Source organism: Talpa europaea (genome assembly GCF_964194135.1).
Source record: "Talpa europaea genome assembly, chromosome: 1".
Taxonomy (NCBI): domain Eukaryota; kingdom Metazoa; phylum Chordata; class Mammalia; order Eulipotyphla; family Talpidae; genus Talpa; species Talpa europaea.
Genome location: NC_140073.1, coordinates 48,205,860 through 48,226,163, shown reverse-complemented (window position 1 = coordinate 48,226,163; position 20,304 = coordinate 48,205,860). Strand labels below are relative to the sequence as shown.

Here is a 20,304-nt window from a genome sequence, read left to right as displayed (position 1 = left end):
ACCAAAGATGACTGGAAAATTAATAATGTTAGGTGATATTTCCCAAGCATTCATCGCGTGCACTAGGTTAAACACTTTCCATGAATCATCACATTTAATTACCCTGATAACTCTGGGAAGTAAGTACTATTATAATGCGTTTCATAAGGAAGCTGAGGCTGAAGAAAGATGACCGAAGTCAGTACTGAAACCAGACCTATTTTATTCATTTATAATTTCATTCATTCATTCATTCATTCATTCAACAAATATTAATTAGCACCTACTACATGCCAGGCACTGTTCCAAACACAAGAAGAATCTAGTGATGAATATGACAAAGTATTCTTGACAACTTAGTCTATGGAAGAAATAGAAAATAAATAGGTAATATGTCAACTAGTAGTTAAGTATAATGAATAAAAATAAAACAAAGTAAGGAAATAGAAGGACATGGATAGGAGGTGGGTGCTCTTTTAACTAAAACTTCTCTCCACTATTCCTCAAATACCAAATTAGAAGAATAGATGAGGCGCAGGCAAAAGAGAATTACTATAAAATAAGAGCCAGCAAAGGTAATAAAAAAACTAACGTAAATAGACTTAAAAACTTGCAAAGTATATCAGGCTGATGGCACCCAATACAGGGCAGGCCCAGCCCTATAATCTATTTCTACAATTTATAACATACAACATAGTCTATTTCTGTATATTAAGGGATAAGCTTCAGTTAACAATGAATTCACAATGTAAATAAATAAAACACTGCTTTCCATAAAATACCTGGAAAGGAAAGGAGCTACCATTTTTTGAGTACCTATCTTATGCCGCACTCTAAAATACCCAACCTTACTTAATCCTCCCAATAACCATATATAAGACTGACATTATTCTCATATCACAATCAGTGAACATATTTAGAAAGATTGTATCTTAGGTCATACTAGAAGAGTTGGGGTTCCAATCCAGGACTCTCTGACCACAAAAATTCTTGCTCAATTTTAACACTAACCATACTCCCTCACCATAACACTGAAAATAGAAATATATACCACAGATCAGCCCATTACCATTACTGGTTTGTTGATTAAAATGTTATTTTTTTATATATTATATAATAATATCTTTCCAGGAAAATCTAGAAGGGTTTTTTTGTTTGTTTGTTTGTTTGTTTGTTTGTTTTTTAAGATTTATCTATTCACGCACATAAGAATTGGGGCACAAGCCAGAAGTGTTGGGGGGGGGGTGAGAGAACTCACCAGAGACAGAGTGGAGAATAGAACAAGCAGACCAACTGAAACACACTGCTGAGGGGAGCAGCGGGCGAGCCAGGAGAGGTCCGCAGCGCCATATGGGCAGCTCCCTGGCCGGGGATCAAACTCACGCTGCAGTGGCTGCGGACAGCCCCACAGTGCTGCGTCTCAACCCCCTACACCACCAGGGAGGCCCTAGCAGGTTTTTAAAGTTATAATGAACCTGAGGATTCAAAGGTAGAAAAGACCATACATGGAACATCCCCCAAATCCCTCTTAAACAGTATAAGGAATTCTTTTTTTAAAGGAAGCAATACATAAGCCCATAAGATCAAAATGGAAAGATGAAAGCCATAAATTTTGGAAATCAGAAAACAGACAGACTAGTTAGTAGTAAATGACCAAGCATACTCAAGAAGTTGGAAACCTAAGATGCCAATACAGAAGGACAAGCAAGACAACTTGCATCAGAGAACCCCAGAAAGACTTAGGAATTGAAAGGTAATATATTTCTGAAGTATAGAGAGGAAAATTAGAAATAGAGAGGAAAATTAGTTAAAAATCTAAGAAATATTTAGATCCTCCACTATTTTCTCCCATGTAAACAAACCAGGAATTTGTTTTCTGAGGAAAAGACTGAATTCAAGGGAATCTGATGTGACACCAGGATGAGGGGTGTGGGTGCTATGCTGAAAACAAAAGTTAAGAAAAGCGTATACACTGAATGGTATAATTAGCCCTCTGTCTCCATTTACTCCAAAAATACTAGTAGACAGACTTACTACTCTAGACAGGAGACTATACAATTCTTTGAGGAATCTGACCAGCCCACGAAAAAGTTACATGAGAATGACAACAGGTAGAATTGTAGGAGTAGTGGCTGTTTTCTCAACAGAAAATCCAGCTAGTGCCAACCAACATGTTTCACTAAACGGAAAGATCTTTTTCTGTCAGCTTTTTAGTGCCATTTAGTGCCCACTTTTGTATATAAGCAGACAGCCAGCATTTAAGGAAACTATGAAATTGAAAGGCAGAGATCAAAACAAATAGATTAAAGGAAATCACAAGTAAAGGAGAAAACATGAAAGAAATCATTAAAAACTGATTATCATGAGAATATCATGAATTTATGAAAGAGCAGGATGCTATTTTTTAAGAAAAGGAACTTTCAGAGAACAAAAGAGCTAGTAGAAATTAAAAGAATAAAGTTAAAGGATAAAGAAATAATACTCTGATAACATGTACTATGTGCTAGGCTCTAGTCTAACAGTTTTATATTTATATCTTGTTTCTCTAAGCCCCAAACCTCTAACAAAACAGATATACTATTTCCCCTATTTACAAATGAGAAAACTTAGGTCTAACATTTAGTTTTCCCATAGTCACATAACTGGTAATTGACAAAAGGTAGGATTTGAATTGTAATGCAAAAATGTAGGGCTTTTAACCACGATTATCTGCTAGAAAGAAATTGGGAACAGATGGAAAATAGCAGAAAATATATGAAAATTAAAGGATCAATCCAGGAAGTTCAACAACCTGAATATCGCTTGGTTCAAAATGAGAGAACAGAAAAAAATCAAATAATCCAGGAAATTTTCCAAATTTGAAGAACTTGAGTATCTAGAATGAAAGGCCCCTGAGTGTACAAATCAAGAATCACACCAAAGAAAATTAACTTGAAATTCCAGAACTCTGAAAGCTACTAAGAGTTTTCAAAATGAAGAACAGGATCAGAAGTTAGAATGACACTGGGCTTCTCAAAAGAACTACTGGAAGTCAGAAGCCAATGAAGCAATATCTTCTAAAAGAAAATAACTTCCAACCTCTAATAATTTATCTAACTAAACCATTAAAAAAGTGAGACAATAGAATAAAAAACTTTTCAGTCTCTACCATGCAAGGTCTCAAAATATTTACTTTGCATCCACCCTTTCACCAAGAAACTACTAGAAACTGCTGCAGCAAAAGAATAAATAAACTAAGGAAGAGGAAGATCAGAATGACAACTAAGGGACATCCCAGGTATATAGCAAGTTTATAGAGAGCCATAGGCATCCAGATTAGTGTGGGAAATTACAGGATTCTAATAACATAAAATTGACAGAATAATAATGATTTGAACATGCTGAGAAAAGAGTTTAGGAATAAATTAATGATAGCATACAAAGAAGAACAAAAGATGGTAACAATAATTATTCCATCATACACTTCCTTTCTTCTATGAAACACCTAAATGACAACTTTGTTACCTGGCCAAGTAAAAATGGAGTTCCTAAAGTTATTCAAATACAGGATAAAAATATTTATATTTTAATTTTCTTCCAAACAACACCACAACTATAAAATAGAATGGAAGTCTGAAAAGTAGATCTGGCAGTTTTGTCCTTTTGGGTAAAATCATTTGACACCTCTAAGCCCCACCTACAAAAGTGAAAGAATACCTATTTCAAAGCTTCATGTGCAGAATTAAAGAGATGTGAACATTCCCAGCATAATGCCAAGCACATAGTAAGCACTCAGTGAGTTTTTGTTAAACCTGAATTATGTTGACTGAAAGAAATGGAAACAGCAATTGGCAGGCAGGAGTCCCTCTATACCACATACCTTCTGTGTTGTTGTGTTTGTTGTTTGTGTTGATGGTTTGGTAAATGTTATTTTCACAGGAGACATATGAGGTGGTAAGGAGTTGGCAATGCTCTGCATGATGTTGCTCATCTTGGGACTGCCACTCACAGGCACAGTGATGGTCTTTGAGACTGGAACAACAGCCTTTGGAACTTCCTTCAGGACAACAGGGGAGGAGCTAGAAGAGTTTGTTCGCCTTCGTTTTCTGGGTTTTTCATCTTCATCTGAACAACTAACACCTGAAAGCAATGACAATATCATAATGTTTACACAAATCTAACGGTGCATTGTATACTTTATTTTAAAATTTGTGTCATCTCATTTTGCATGGTACCCATCAGACAATAAGTCCTATCTACCTTCTACTATTTCAAAGAAATAGTCTTTGAAATGTCTTCTCCCCTATCTTTGACCCTATATCTATATCAGGCCTCCTGCCTGTTATTTCTGTTAACAACTTCTAAAAAGGTATACTTCCAATTCCTCCACTTTTATTTTATCCTCCAACCTACTACCAGTTAAAACATTTCACATGTAATCATGCCTATACTCTACCTCAAACCCTTTAGTAGTTTTTATCTCACTCCAAGATGAGGCACAAATCATTACTCTATCACTCAAGGTTCCTTATCTCTCCAAAACCACAATACCCTGTTCCACCAAAACCCCTATACTCCTGACAGACTGAAATGCTCTCCATTTTCCAAAGCCACCTTACTGGAGCCTATCCATCTGGACTCTCCATATACTATTGTTCTTTGAGGAACACCACTTCTCATCAATGATCTCTTCATCATCCAAAATCATTACCCCGCAAGACATCTCTTCAATGAAGCTTTCCCTTAGTCCTCTAAGCAAAGCTAATCTATATCTCCTCTGAGCTTATAAAACACTCTGTACAGTCTCTTCATTATCACTTACCCCTTGACAATGTGCTTGTCAGTCTGCACATCTCCCATTAAGGAGCTCCCAGAGGGCAGTGACTATGTCATATTGGTTTGCTTCACTAGCACAGTACCTTAATTTATGAAGTTAGGTGAATAAATGATCAAAGTAATGTTGCCTGTGCACCTTCTAGGAACAAAGTAATAAACTACCTGTTACTTCAAACTACCTATTATATGAAACAGCTTCTTCAAATTTAGGGGTCACTTTCAATGTCTTAAAAAAATTATCAATGTTTTTAAAAAAAGATCCAAAAATGGATCTCCACAAATAATTTAGAAGACTACGCTGCTAAATCCAAGGAAATCAGATATAAGATTAACAATCCCAGATTCTTTTTTCCTTGTGCACCAAAGTCTCAAATGTTTTCGTAGACTTTTAAAAAACAAAGTGAAAAACATAAAACCTAGCAGCATACATAGGAAATGCCTACAGAGCAGCTATTTAAAAAGTATACAGCATGACTCATGGAATTGATAATAAAATTAACTCCTTACACCTTGAGTTTTTAGTTTCTAATTTAAAACGAGGTTGATGATGGCCTGAATCATTCCTGTCTGAAACAACAAAGTCCACTGCTATAGTTCAAAGAAATCAAGTTTATAAGTACATCGAGAAAAATGAAAATCAAACATTAATGATGTCCAGTTGACATCAAAAGTAAAACAATAATGACATAACAGACATTAAAAACAAAAAAATGAACTAGACATCAAACTTTCAACAGGATAAAATTAAGGGATTAAAAACTGCATATATAACTTCAAAAAATTACAGTCAACTAAAAAATAAAGATGGACTCTAGAATGCCTCACTGAACCTAACAGTTGGATGATCTAGAACTTAAGAAAACACCTCAAGATTATAATTACTGTATAAGTCAATGTAAGCATAATTCCTTCCGTTTCTGTTCACATTTCTATTCCATGACAAAACAAGTGAATACTTGGAAAGAAGGATAACACTGCTCAAGGCAGATTCCTCACAAAGAACAAAAAAGAAGTAATTTCTCAACCCCCAGAACTGATGAAAAGGTAATATATACCTCGTACATGGAAAGAAACGAATTCTTTAGAACCTTCAATTCAAAACTAACCACTGCCAATAGCCAGTGGACCAGTGATTTAATCCAGAAAGGTAGATCTACTCAGAGCCAATGCTGCAGCATTTAGCCATGATGGACCTGATAACACTGAGAATATCACTTACTTTTGACATAAACAGTACTTCCACTTGGCAAGACAACTACATTGGAGGCAGGACTGGCAGGTCTTGGAGACTTAACCGTTGCTATGCTGCCACTTGGAACAGGGGTAGAGGTTGGGGTTGACGTGGTACTTGTGTAGGAATAGCAAACCACTACTGAAGGAACGATAAAAAAGTGTGCTGTTAACTTTCACCAAAACTGTCCACGCATACAGAAAAATTATTTTTTATTGCAGGCCAAATTTAACATTTTCACGTGATCAAGTTAGAGACCAGTCCTAGGTGTTAGGGTCACAGGTTTAAAGGTTATTAATACCTAACACCTGTGGACCTAACACCTAGTACTTCCCTGAAAATCATCAACTGGGTTCTCCCCAAGTAGTTAGCAGCTGTCTACAGGTGGCATTGCCAATGGATAAGAGCACAGTTACAAAGAAATCAATTAAAACTATAGTGAGGAAAATAAAAGTCATAGTTGGATTCCATTTTACTACTAAGAGCAGCACCAGTGATGAAGTGATGGATCATTTTCCCCTAACCATAGCAATTTCCAAGTTGGCCACTAGGGGCAAGGTTCCTTAATTACTGTATAAATCAACTTATTAAGTCATTTGCCATCCAAACAATGTAACAATAACTCAATTAAAGACCGACAACATTATAGTCCAATTTCTTGAATAAAAGCAATAGCAATAATAGGTCATAAGCACCATTTACTGAGTACCATGTCTATGCTAAATCTTTTCCATGTATCACTAATTCTCAGCACATCACATCCTCATTTCAAAGATGAGGAACTCAAGTCTAACAGAAGCTGAAAGACTAGCTGAAGGTCACATAGCTAGGAAGTGGCAAACTAAGGTTCAAACAGATTTGACTATTGAAAATTCTTTATTCTTTCCACTCTCTCCAGAGTTGGTGGGTTGAAAAGATAAAAGTGGAAGCGAAGAAAGATACATCTCCTACAACAAACAAAAATGGCCAAGTTTGTACACTAATAATTGGCCCTCTCTAAACATAAGCTTCGATCGTATTAAAAGAGTTTGACATGTATGACAAGTGTGTCTCACTCTGCTCCACCGCCCACTAATAGGCAAGAATATTAGGACAAATAAAAGTAATCTGACAGCTGTATTTTCAGTCATTTTCATCCAACACCAACTAAACTACTACTAAAGTCAATCCAAATCCGTGCGCTCTAATTTAATATTACTGTTGGTAACCTCAGGAGAATTTAAGGATTTTTAAAGCTTGTGTCAATTTTACTAATTATGTAACAGTAAGAAAGCCTCTCCATCTGCTAGTTAATCCCTGATGGATTTAGCTCATTAATTAAAACACAGAGGCAGCATGTAACACTGATACCAGAAGACAATAAAAGAGCTTTATTTTCTGAAGTACCAGTTCAGCATCTTTTTCCAGTTGTTATATGACTTCAGTCACCTTATTTATTTTCCATGTCACCTATTAAGGCCTTCTATGCACTCCTATCAGATACACTGATGTCAAAAATTCATTCCAAGAAGGGCTTTTGCAATTTTGTGATTAATATAATTCATACTTTGAACAAAACAGAGATTTAAATTTGGCTGAGACTTGGTAATCTCCAGTTTCAGAATAAGAGCTGCTCACTATAATTTGCAGCCTTCACACATTTGAATAAAAACATGAAAAATAAGACTTTTCTTGAAGAATATGAGAAAAGTCATCTCTTCATACAGAAATATTTTTCTACTCACCTTCCTTGCTTCCTGTTTCCGCGGGCACTGGAAGGGATGCATTGTGCTGGATAGCTGCATTGGCAACAGCATTAGCTGTTACAGTGAAGGCGGTCTGGGGAACCAGCCGGGGCATCAGTGGTACCAATCGACGACCTTCAATGGACCATTCTGAAGAACTATTAGGTCCAGACATACTAAACAAAAAAGAAAATGCTGCTACAAAGGCTCTCAATCATGAAAATGAATCAATACATTTTCTCAAATACAACTTTTAAACCATTAAAAGCACCCTGAGTGAATAGGAGAAGCTTTATTATAAGCAAGCAAGATCAAAATTATGAATAATTAGAATTCAAGGAATTTCACATACACTTAGGTTCTTACACATTTTATTCTATAATCTGAATCTTAATAAATGTAATTGAAACTCTGAAAAATGTTTTCATGCCTTCTAAATAAAAATCAACATCCATCTTATTAGTTTAAATCCAGTGTTATGGCTAACGAAAACTGATCTTTCTACTAACATTTAGAAGTTAATTTTGCGATCAGATCAAAAATGCAAAAGGTATTCATAACCTTTACAATCAGGTTTTCTGTAATAATTAAGGATGAGATAAATCACTGATCCTTTCCAAAATTTCTAATTGCCTGCATGGCCAGAGGTTCTAAGGCTTTCAAATAAGGGAAAATGAGGCAGTAAACGAGGGAAACTAGGTACTGAGAGATAAAAAGGCTGTGTGTGTGTGATATATGTGTGTGTGTGTGTGTTCACAATAACTTCATTTTTCACTGACAATGTGTTATAAATTGTTATCCTTCCTATTAATATAAAATAAATAGACTGCATCTGAGGACACTGGAAGAAACCTGCCACTACTTTATTTATACCACCCTTCACTCTAATAGAATGCATTTCTGCTAATAAACTCTATTCCTAAACAGACACTATTCTCACTCTCTTCACTCTCTATACTCTAAACTCCTTAAGCAAATTTTATTGCAGGAATCCAAACAGAAGTTGAAATATGAAAAGACAGCTGTATCACTTCTCTTGAGTTGGCTCCAGAAAAAGTAATTGTGTCACTTCTAATGATTAATGTTGAGGTTTAAAATTCACCCAGAACTCATCAATCTCTTCACTAAATGGATATATTCCTGCACCCTTTTTAAAATCAAACATTTACAACCTAACCTAGAATTTAAGACTCTGTATGTCCACTGATTTTTCAGATTTAGGTAAAGTACATAAAAGCCCTTGTCAGTGAATAGTGGAATAATGATGATGATGGTGATGATAACGACAATTAACACCAGTTAAGCACTTACTATATGCCAGGCATTGTTTTAAACATTGTTCATGTATTAACTCTTATAATTCTCTCAATAATCCTATGAAATTGGTAATATCATTATTGCCATTTCATAGTTAGGGAAAGTCACTGGAGTCACTAAAAGGTTAACTAAGGCTTGCCTGTGGTCACACACTTACTACAATTTATGCTTCCTTTAACAACATACTGAAATTACTCACCACATCATAAGTGGAAAGTATAAAAATATTCCATGTTGAGCTTTAGTTTTAGATTTGTACTAACTGGACACTACTATCTAATAGCTACCCACTTTTACTAGATGGAATGAATAGATTACAACTAGAGGATTTACAGTCAGTTCAGAAAAGAATTTGTAGGGGTTAATTAATTTAACTGAGTTACTGGGGGAAATACTGCATCTTTCTTCAAGCTTTAATAAATCCCTGCATAAAACAAGGGAAAGATGAGTTTCTGAGACCCCAATAACCGTCACAAATTTATTACTACATAATTTCCACATTGATGCTTGTTCTAAAACAGAGAATGGTATAAATGAGAGAGAGAGATAGAAAAGGGCTAAATGTCAGGGAAAACTGTAAAAGCTGGTTAGTATTTTCTTGGCTTACTCCTATTTTGCTATTATTTATTAGAATATCACTAATAAACATGTTTGGTGAGAGTTTACTAAACAAAGTCCTACACTTATCTGGTTAATTGTTTAAGTAATGGCAGAAATTATGGAAGAGTAATACTTAAAACACATGAATATATGCTATTGACAAAACAGAAAAAAGACATAGCTGCAACTTTTCAGAAGATCTTTAAGTCTTCCAAATTTCTACTCATTGAAACACGCTCAGATTCTTCGAGTGAAAGATTGTATGTTAGAACTTGATCAAAAATTACTATTTGCTTAGTATTAAGAGTATAGATATGCATTAGTCACCCAAATCATCTAAAGTGAATTTTACAAAATTTTGTAAAGATCTTACTCCAGGGCTTTCCTGGAACACCTAAATTTCAGTGTAAGAACACCTCTCTGTTTATATGAAGTTTGGCAAGGGAGGGTAGAAACCTTGCTCCATCCAATTTCTTTTCTGAGAAATCTAACATGACAATAACAAAACTACTGTAGCCCTCACATCCTTTGGTGTTCAGGCAGCAGCAAAAAATTCTCGCCTCACAAAGAAATACACAGTATCCTATGAATGTATGGCTGATGGGGAAGGGATTAAGAAAACAGTCATTCCAGATAGTTACTTTCAAACTCTAGTGACAATATTGACAAGAGTGGCCCAATAAAAACTTGGAAGTCTATTGACATTCTAGGCTTTAATACTATAATATTCTGACATGGTTCAAAACTGGAGTATGAAACTTAATAAATGGCCTGGTGCCAAATAATAAATGTGTGATGCTTCAAGCCACAAAAAGCAAGGCTTTTCTGTGATCCCAGACTCTCCACACTCCTTTTGTTCTTCTACCTCATTGTGCTCAATCTTCTTGGCTTTCTCTTCACCTTTCAACCACATTCCTTCAGGCCTAAGGGGCAGGTTTGAGTGGGGGAGGGAAGGAGGAGGAGAAGGGGAATGCATTCAGTTCCTATGCATTCCTCCTTCCCTCTGGAGTTATTTTACAGGCTCAAAGTGTGAAACCCTTCTATACACTTTGGAACTAGGTTCTGTGGCTAAGTTTGAGGGAAAGAGGGCGGTGGAGATGGAGAAAATGCGGAATCTAAGCCTTCCTCACCGTTCCCCACTTTCTGGCCCCAAGCCTCAATAAGTAACTACATCTGGTCAAATTAAAACCACAATATAAAATATTAAAACAGGAGCATGAATAGATCTAATAAGTTTAAAATTATATATTGAAGTAAAGTTTTTTCAAAAAATTAAATTCGTGTATTAAAGAAATCAGAAAGAGATAAAAAGAGGAAACACAGGTAGATAAAAGCCAACTCTCAATTATCCATGCTAATAGAGGGAGGAGGGCAAGGGAGAGGTCAAACAGATTAAAGACCCCACATATCACCGAAATATACTTTGGCAAATACTTGTAAATTCTGACACCAGACCTCTTCCAAGACAACTACTAAGCAGCAAAACGACTAATTAAAATTTTCACCTCCTCTCCCTTCCCACCCTCTGACAAGAGGTACTCAAAGCAGCAACATGACTAAAGGGTGGGCAGTATTAGGAGGGGGAGGAGGGGAAGAAAAGGAAAAGCAGAGGCACAATTTATTTGTAAATGGAGTATGTGCCCTTGAATAATTGAGAGCTTCAATTTTGAAATAAATACAAGAAAAAGCCTGAAATAATAATAACCTATTTGCATACCTGTAACTTGGTCTTTCACCCAAATATAAGGATAAATTCATTCTTTAAAGGGGAAAAAAGGAAAAGGAAACTAAATAAATGTTATCCTTTAAGTATGACTGATGCATCAACTTAAAACTAATTGCCCCACAATATTGTTCCAATGCTTTTAAAGTACTAATTTTGTCCCTAAAGTGCCTCTGAATGTCAGTTATCTTTTACTACTTTATTATCTGGCATTTACGTTGACTATTACCAGTTCGCCAGTAAATAAGACTGTTATTTTTAGAGCATCTCATTTCAAATGTTTGGAGCAAATTAAAGCAGGAACACAATATTTGAATATTTCAACCATTGCTGGCCTGACAACTAAATACTGTCTCTGATGGAAAATTGCAAAAATGTTTATAATGCATACATACCTGCCCCTGAAAAATCTCACAATTCAAATAGCTAAACTTTTAAACTACATAGTTAAAACGATAGCTCCCCATTTTATAAGTTAAGTAAAATGAGGAACAGTGAATCAAACATGAAGCGAATAGATCTTTGGGGTCAATTCGAATACTGCCAACTGGTTTAAATATACTATTTATTATATTATACAAATGCACTGAATTTTTCCTTTAGTTTTATTTCACATTAAAATATAAAAATATCAAATGAATTATACTATAACAAACCTTATTTTATGAAATATTCCTACCATTTTTGCATTAACATTTAAAGAGTAATTTCAATGCCTGTCTATTCTTTAGGAGGCACTGTCTCCATACACATTCTATTAAGGCTTGATCCCTGCCCTGAATCCTCCACCACCCTCCACCTCATCTGTGAAATAGTTATAATGATTTGAAAACAATTTGATAAGAATACACTATAATTTACTACTGGCTTTTTAAAAATGAATTAAAATGCTGCCTATCCATGTCTTAAAAGCAAAATATACAGTTTACAATCTTTTTCCTGAATCTCAAAATACACGAAATATTTGAGTCAGTTATCGAAAAATTAATAATGCCTATTTATAAAGCAATGCACGTGTCAAATAACATTACAAAGAACCTCTGAGGGGCTGGCAAATTCCAGGAGCACACTATTTTTTTACTGAACTTTGCTTCAAGTAAGTGAATCATCTGCTAAGCTGTGATGGCCTTTAGTTATACAGAGATTACATTGTAACAAGATTTGACCTAAGTCCTTAAAGCTTGCCTAACCAAATGCAAAAACATTACCAACTGAATTAACAATTAAGATCTCTATGGTCAGGATTCCTGAGTATAGAGATATTACTATTAAAATTAAAACTCAGGAATCTGCTACACAATAGTAAGACTGTTTTCAAAACTTTATTACACTAAGTCATAAAAAAAATCAGGGGTGGTATGACTAATGGCTTACTTATGTGCAATTGTTGTTAACCGTTCATCGTTTACTGCTCTCCGAACTTCAGCACGGTGGCGTTCTGTTGAGATGCTATGAAAAAAAATAGCCATTATAGAACTCTGCCAAGCAGGCAGCTCTTTTCTATACTTTCATTAATGTTTAAGTGAACATTCTGATGGGGGGAATGAAAATAAGATTGACTTGTAAAGATATAGACAGGGACCTAATATATATCCTCAAAGGCTTTAATTAAGGGCATAGAAAAGGAATCACACTGACTCTGTGTAAATGCAGGGAGACCTAGTTGCAAATTAGAAATCACAGGAAGACAAATTCACCTTTATATAAAGCCATTACTTCCAAAACTCAGAAACATCAGACTATGTTCAAGATTGTAAGAGGTCTCTGTGTATCAGCCACTGAATGACCTCCAACCATGGTTACTGAGAAGTGGAATTAGGCACTCAGAACAAAGTCTTCTAAAGTCCTTCCTAAAGCTTAAGAGGATACATTGTTTAGTGAATGTAAGAAATGAAAGTGGGGAGATAATCTGTTTCCTGTGGCTATAAGCTATGAAACTTGACACCAGGATATTACTCCTTTGTTACTCAACACTTCAGCTGTGTGTCTTCTACACTGTATCATGTTACAGCTATGGTAAAAATGTACTTATACTGTTCTTGATTCAATTCATGTAAAGTTAATACTGAACTGAAAAAAGACTGCACCCATCCCATTCCCATTCATGAATACTTAATAAAATAAATACCACTCTTCAAATTATAATTTTTAATGCTTAAGCTATATCTATACCGTGCGATAAAATATTTAAAAGATTAGAAAGCAGAATTTATAAGAAAATAAACAAAAAAGAGAAATTGTTAAATATCAAGGCAATAAGACTGAAGATTTGGTTTAATAACAATGACCCTATATTAATGCTAATTAAATATAGGAAGAGTCTCTTCCCTATCTTTACTTAAAAATAGGAAAATGGTTTTAAATATTTAAAGAAAACCAGTTTAAACAGAAAATTTTCTGAGAAAGCTCAATATATTAGAATGGATTAAGACAAAGTATCAAAGAACCTAGGTCACTAAAATTTCTTAATGGACTCAAGTGCCACTCTAGTGGGAAGTTAAAGGGTAAATTATAATTAAGGCTCTGACTATACAAACACTACCTATTTCTACAAATTAAGACAATTTCCTAGTATTCCTTCTTTCTCCCAATAAATGTCACTCTGTATCTTCACATCAAAATGCTCTCAGCTCTCCTTTCCTTTCCCAATGTCAAAAATACCTCCCTTTCCCAGATGGCCTAAATCTAAAATAACCTGCCTTAAATCCTTTCTTGTAAGATTATAGTATAAGTGGTAAGTTACATGATTTTCTATAACAAAACACACAGCTGGGATGGGATCACTGAGCACCAAGCACTTGAAAACCTCTGTCCTTCAACTTCAAAGTGAAATATACTGAAACTCCTCAAAATTTAATTTCTAGAGTTGTATCTCACAAACTTTATGATAATTTACCTAAGAACTTTCGAGAGTTCTCCAAGAAGATCTTTCTTTTCCTTGGTGAGATCTCCCTGTGCCCGAAGTGCACTGATAACTCCAGCATACGCCTCCAATTCTAGAAGAAGAAAATTATTTTGTCAACATATATCTTTAATATAGTAATACAATAGCTACATATATTGAAGGTGCAGGGCAACAAATCTAAAAATCACTTGGAGAAAAATCAGTAAGCAAATATTTTTTAGTTCCTTTCAAATATTGTATCTACTAGCATAGATTAAAATATGGATTTTATAATTTTACTTTTTATTGCTTTGCAGAAGTCATATACTTAGGTAGAAATACCTTATTTTATCTCACAAAGTATCACTGAAGAAAATTTAACTCAATTGCTACCACTAACAACTAAACATACCAAACAAAATAAGACTACACCCATCCCAGTCATAAATACTTAGTAAAATGAATACCAGTCTTCAAATTGAAATCTTTAGTGCTTAAGCTAAATCTGTATCATAGAATAAAATAAAATGATAGAATAAGGCTGTTAAGAGACATTTTTAGCATCACTGAAAGATACCTTCACTAACCAATCCTTGAAATAAAAAAATTCCCTTAGGCTTGCTTAAGAATTCAAACTAGGGCCTCCCCGGTGGCACAGCGGTTGAGCGCTGGGTTGCAAAGCTGCCTGCAGCCTCTGCAGCACCGGTTCAATCCCCGGCTGATCCCCGGCCACCGCAGGAGGGGCCCACATGGTGCGCAGACCTCTCCTGCGGCCCGCTGCTCCCCTCAGCAGTGTACTTCGGTCCTTCTGCCTGCTCTGCTCCCCGCTCTGGCTCTGGTGAATTCTCTCACCCTCCCGCGCTTCTGACTGTACCCAGTGCTTGTATAAATAAATAAATAAATCTAAATAAATAAATTAAATTAAATTAAAAAAAAGAATTCAAACTATATTTCACCTCTATCCTAGGTAAATTTGAGTCCTATGAGAACTGGGCAAATGGAACACTACTGGAACAAGAGTCAAATGGCCAGATTCTAGTTCCAAATCTGTTTCTGGATTGCCACTTACTAGTTGTGTGACCTTGGGCAAATTCTTTTTCATCCCTGAGCTTCAATTTCTTTATCTACAAGAGACTTTGAAGGTACCTTCCAGATCCAAGATCTGCGTCTTACAAAAACCACCATCAAAATGACTAAGATCAATTAAAGAACATGAAATGCTCTTACAGCAACTAGGACATAAAATCCTGAATCCTAATGCCAAACAGTCTCGTGTCACTGTCTTTCCACAGCAACAACCATTATGAAATTTGCTTACTGAAACTGTCAGACCATAGGTCTAGTTAAAATACAGAACCACAAAGTCCTCAATGGCACTCAACAAACACAGCTTCCTAGTGTACTCCTGTGTACTACCTTTGTATAGTCCCCTCCTACCTGACTTTGGCTTGGCATTATTTGCTTTAGTCAGTGGAACGTCAGCATACATGATACATGTATGCTCTTGTCCTCCTGGAACCTAGAGATCACCAAGCTGCGAGTAAGGCCAGGATGAACGGCTCTCTCGGTAGAGAACAGTCTACCAGCCACGCTAGCAGTTGAATATAGGCTCATGAAAGGGTTCAGGCAAGACCAAGAAACCAAGGAGCCATGAGAAATAATAGTTTTTTTTTAACCATTAACACTATGAAACAAGTATATCTAAGCAAAATTAAAGGAAGTAATTGTCCAGACTAGTTATCTCCTTACTCAATTTAAATTGCTAATAGTATTTGCTATTTGCCAAGGCCTGACAGACAACAATCAGTGTTAGCCAAATAATGAAGGCATGTACCCCTCCATATTAGGTACTATACCAATAAAAAACTAGTAGCCTCATGCAGGTCATATTATTTACATTTCTGACTGTCAACAAAACATGTTTATATAGAAGAGTGAGCTGACTAAATTATATAAATATCTGGTTCAACTGAATTATCCCATGTGCAAACATTATGCATGTTCAATCTGTGCTGGATTCTATACAGATGTCTTATGGTGTCTCTCTGGAAGGAGAAAGTTCTGCTGCTCTGCAATAGTGAAGTAAATATTTAGTTCTAAGAGAAACATTTCAGCTTTTAACAGGACCTAAAGTAAAGTTCAGAAAGAACAAGGGATGATCAACTAAGAATTTACTGTATTCTTAATGTCGGTGTCCCATTTATGGAATATTTTAACCAACAAATATTGAATGTATATATATATTCAGTATACTAAATCCTGTCCTTAAGAAGTTAACTCTAGAATACGGCTACAGTGAAGCAAATCATCAGACAATTATGATACAGTTTACAATACAGTGCAAAGACAGAGAAAAACACATCATTTAGTGTAGAAGCATAAGCTTTAACAGAAAGAGAACAATGCTGGGAGGGGGGAGAGGGGGCTGGGGGATACAAATGTGCAAAAGGAACATAGAGAAAGAGCAGATGTTTCATATAGACATCAAACTTTCAGTAAAGGTCAGTGACTGTTTTAAGAATTTTACCCTTGGAGAAGTAAAAATATGTTTTTTCTTGGACAGTCACTCATTCAAAGCAAATTATTAATTGAATATTACTTCTATAAGGTGCCATGGAAAATATTTATATGAACAAAACAATGTCTCTATCCTCTGGGTGATTAAAATCCAACAAGGGAAACCTGTAAGGAACAAAAGATAAAAACAGAAAATTGGTTTGGGGACAGCCTAAGAAAAATCTCTAATTCCATTCTAAAAAGTTTTTATTTGATAGGACTCAGTAATTGAACATAAAAGGAATGGCAGAAGGAATCAGGTTTTGCAGTTTACAAGATGTTTAAGAGCATGGCAATACCATAAAAAAGAAATGGAGAGGTCAGTGAGAAGCGGTTTGAGGAAAAAGAAAAGGAAGATAAGTTTTGGCCTGTGGAATTTATGGAGATTAGGACACTATTGTTTTAAAAAGGGCAAAATTAACTAAAGAAATGTGATAAAAATTTTTGACATTCAATTCCCATCCCAAGTCTTAACTAAAGAGTCATGCACAAAAGAAGTCGCTATTTCACACAAAACTGGGACTCAGAACATTGTTATCACAGCTATACAATCCAAAATACTTCCTCCCCTTCTCCAGAAATTAACTCAGGGTTAAGAGCCTTTACTAGTTTCCCAACTTCCTTCATGTTAGTTGATTTCCATTTTGATGGGTATCCTCAGATATCCTGACAATATCACACTTGAATTTCTGGTATTACATCTGGCGTCATTCTATTATAGTATTAATTCTAATGACACAAAAGTATAATGAAACAAACACAAGCAAATACCCCAGAAAAACAAAAGATTTGCCGAATCATTTTATAAAGTTCTCAATCTGTTCCATTTAAACAAATCAGTCATTCAAATATACCAGTCCATAAAGTTACACGTTAGGGTTTCAATTCAGGATGATGATAGAAAAATAAGGCAGGGGACCTCCCCTGGTGGCGCAGCGGTTGAGCGCTGGACTGCAAGGCTGCCTGCAGCCCCTGCAGCGCCGGTTCGTTCCCTGGCCACGGGCGAGGGTCCCACACACACACAAAAAAAAAAAAAGATAAACAATTTAAAAAAAAAGAAAAATAAGGCAGGAAAAACATAGGAAAGTTTTTATATTTTACAGCACTCTTACACTGATATGTTCAGTTAAAAAAATTATCCCAGTTTTAGTAAAATCTAAGTATTTAGCATCTTACATTAAAATGATGTATATCTTCAAAAGGACAATGCTAATTCTTAAAATATTTTAAGCTAATTCTTAAATACAGTACCTTCTTTAAACTTTACACCTACAGCTAGTGTTTGAAGGCAATTCAAAGCTTCCATTGTTATGATAATGATTCAATGGGTGGGGAGGAAGTATTTCTGCAAAATCACTATCAAGGCTCACCTCCCAAACTGAAGAGTCACTGAAGATGACATTACCCTGTAGAAAGGCTGTTTTCTTTTGTATAGATGCAGCTCTCCATGAGCATTACACATAGAGCTGGGACTAAAATTAGGGCTTAGTTTAAATTTAAAGGCTACCATTTTTATATTAAACAGAATCTCTTGATTCAAGGCCCCCATGCCCAGAAGTCCAAACCAATCTACAGTAGTTGTGATGTGTTGCTCCATAACCACTTCAGCTGTGAAATATGAGTCAAACTTTATCACTGGCAGCTAGCAAGTGATAGCAATTGTACAAAACACATAGAAAACCATTTGTAATTTAGGACTAAAAACATGGGTAAAAGGCTAAAGGATTTTTAAAAAATAACAAGAGAATGACTGAAAATTTAAAAAAAAACCTCTCAGGACATGCAAAGATACAATACTAAGTAGTTTAAAATAAAGAAATCTTCAAAGCAGCCTGAGGGGAAATTAAAGGGGCAAAGGTTATTAGTAGGCAGGGCCAACACAGCTAAGATTCTGAATTACACAGGAATTCCCAACACAGACTTCCTTTGGAAAAAAAGATAAATTACGTTTAAAAGCAACTGCTTGCTTTAACACACTATACACTCAAATGTCAAGCATTGTGATAGGCCCTTTTTATATACAATTATCCTTACATCAAACTTACTATGCAGATATTATCCTTCTTTTATAAAAATGTCAAGCAATTTAGTAAGATTAAATTGCATGTCCTTGATTATGTAGGTCATTGGTAACCTGGGATCCCAGGTCTGTCTGAACTCAAGGTCCACACTTTCCCCTTAAAAATCATAGGTATCTTAGTAATTCCTATCTACTGCCAAAATATTTAGTATTCTTTTTCAATTTCATTCACCGAGTACTTACTATGTGTTAGCCTGAGACTACAGTGGTAAATAAGACAAGGTTCTTCTTGGAATTTACAGTATAAAGTAGCATTTTTCTCAATTTCCCCAAGGAATATGAACACTAATACCATTCCAGATGCACAAGAAGTTAGTTCATTACATACAATGTATGCCCAGGCATTATGGCTTAATTCTCTCCCTACATGTTAGCTGAGAAAGGAAAAGAATTACTAAAGGAAAAGAACTACTAAATAATTCATTACAAGCATACAGGGTGTTTTATTACTGATAGAAAAATAAAATTTGGGAAAGTAAGCATAATTTTCTTTAACTTAGAGTTAAGAAATAGTAATTCACATACACATTCATGAAGGTTAAAAGTATGCCAAAGTGAGACTGAAATCATATTCCCTAGGCTGAAATCCTAACTTATTATTGGCATTACCTCTCAAGTTGTAAGTTTCAGTTTTGTCATCTGCAAAACGGGCACCAGAAAAAAAAAAAAAAACCCACTTTTTCAGTTTGAGGAGTAAATGAGATGAAGTTAGCTAATAGTTAGCTGCTATTAGTATCGTGATTCATGCATCTACTGTGCACAAAAAGGACGATGCTAGGCTCTGGGGAAAAAACAATGAGTAAGATGCTAAAGGGACTATACCTGTAAAGAATCTATAATGCAACATGAGATATGACATCCATGGAAAAAAGCCATGCCTCTAACAGAAAGGGAAAGTATCACAGTGAGGCATTAAGACATCCAAATAAACTCATACCCAATTTTCGAAGAATCCTTTTGCATTCATCCCTGCTGAGATCCAAAAGGGTTGGCCACACAACAGGCATTGCTGCTTCTTTTTGGTAGCCCCAAAGAGCTTGTCTTCCCTATCAAAACAAAAAACCAAATTACCGAAGTACATTCAAAAGGCCACTCACTTGAAGAGCCACGTAAGTAAAAACAATTAGATACTCCAATCTTACTCCACCAGCACATTTTCAGCTTCTGACAAATGAAGAATTAAACCACCATTTGGGAAGTTATTATTCTAGTCGATGACAGTAGAAAGAGCACAGGTTTTAGAATCAGATGCTCCAGGTTCTAGTTCCAGCTTTCAACTTACTGGCTGTGTGAGTCTGTGTATATTGGTCTATTTGAGTATAAGTTTTACACATCTGTAAAACAGAGGTAATAATCACCCAGTTTGTTATAAGGATTAATGAGCATGATAATGTG

At 35.4% G+C, this 20,304-nt stretch overlaps 1 protein-coding gene across 9 annotated transcripts in view; it reads right to left on the bottom strand.

Annotated features, from left to right (window-relative positions):
* Positions 1 to 19,949, bottom strand: part of EMSY (EMSY transcriptional repressor, BRCA2 interacting) — a gene marked incomplete at both ends in the record, with an annotated part of 71,197 nt that extends 51,248 nt beyond the window's left edge. For 2 of the 9 annotated variants that reach the window (XM_084236738.1, XM_084236739.1), the window contains 7 exons: positions 3,839 to 4,098; positions 6,014 to 6,166; positions 7,750 to 7,925; positions 11,384 to 11,425; positions 12,764 to 12,838; positions 14,286 to 14,385; positions 19,847 to 19,916. In XM_084236738.1, the coding sequence (XP_084092864.1) occupies positions 3,839 to 4,098; positions 6,014 to 6,166; positions 7,750 to 7,925; positions 11,384 to 11,425; positions 12,764 to 12,838; positions 14,286 to 14,385; positions 19,847 to 19,916 (876 nt within the window). Of the gene's footprint in view, positions 1 to 3,838; positions 4,099 to 6,013; positions 6,167 to 7,749; positions 7,926 to 11,383; positions 11,426 to 12,763; positions 12,839 to 14,285; positions 14,386 to 19,846 lie in introns of all 9 variants that reach the window. The other 7 variants (XM_084236741.1, XM_084236742.1, XM_084236743.1 and 4 more) reach the window with 5 other exon arrangements.
* Positions 19,950 to 20,304: the final 355 nt, after the last annotated feature.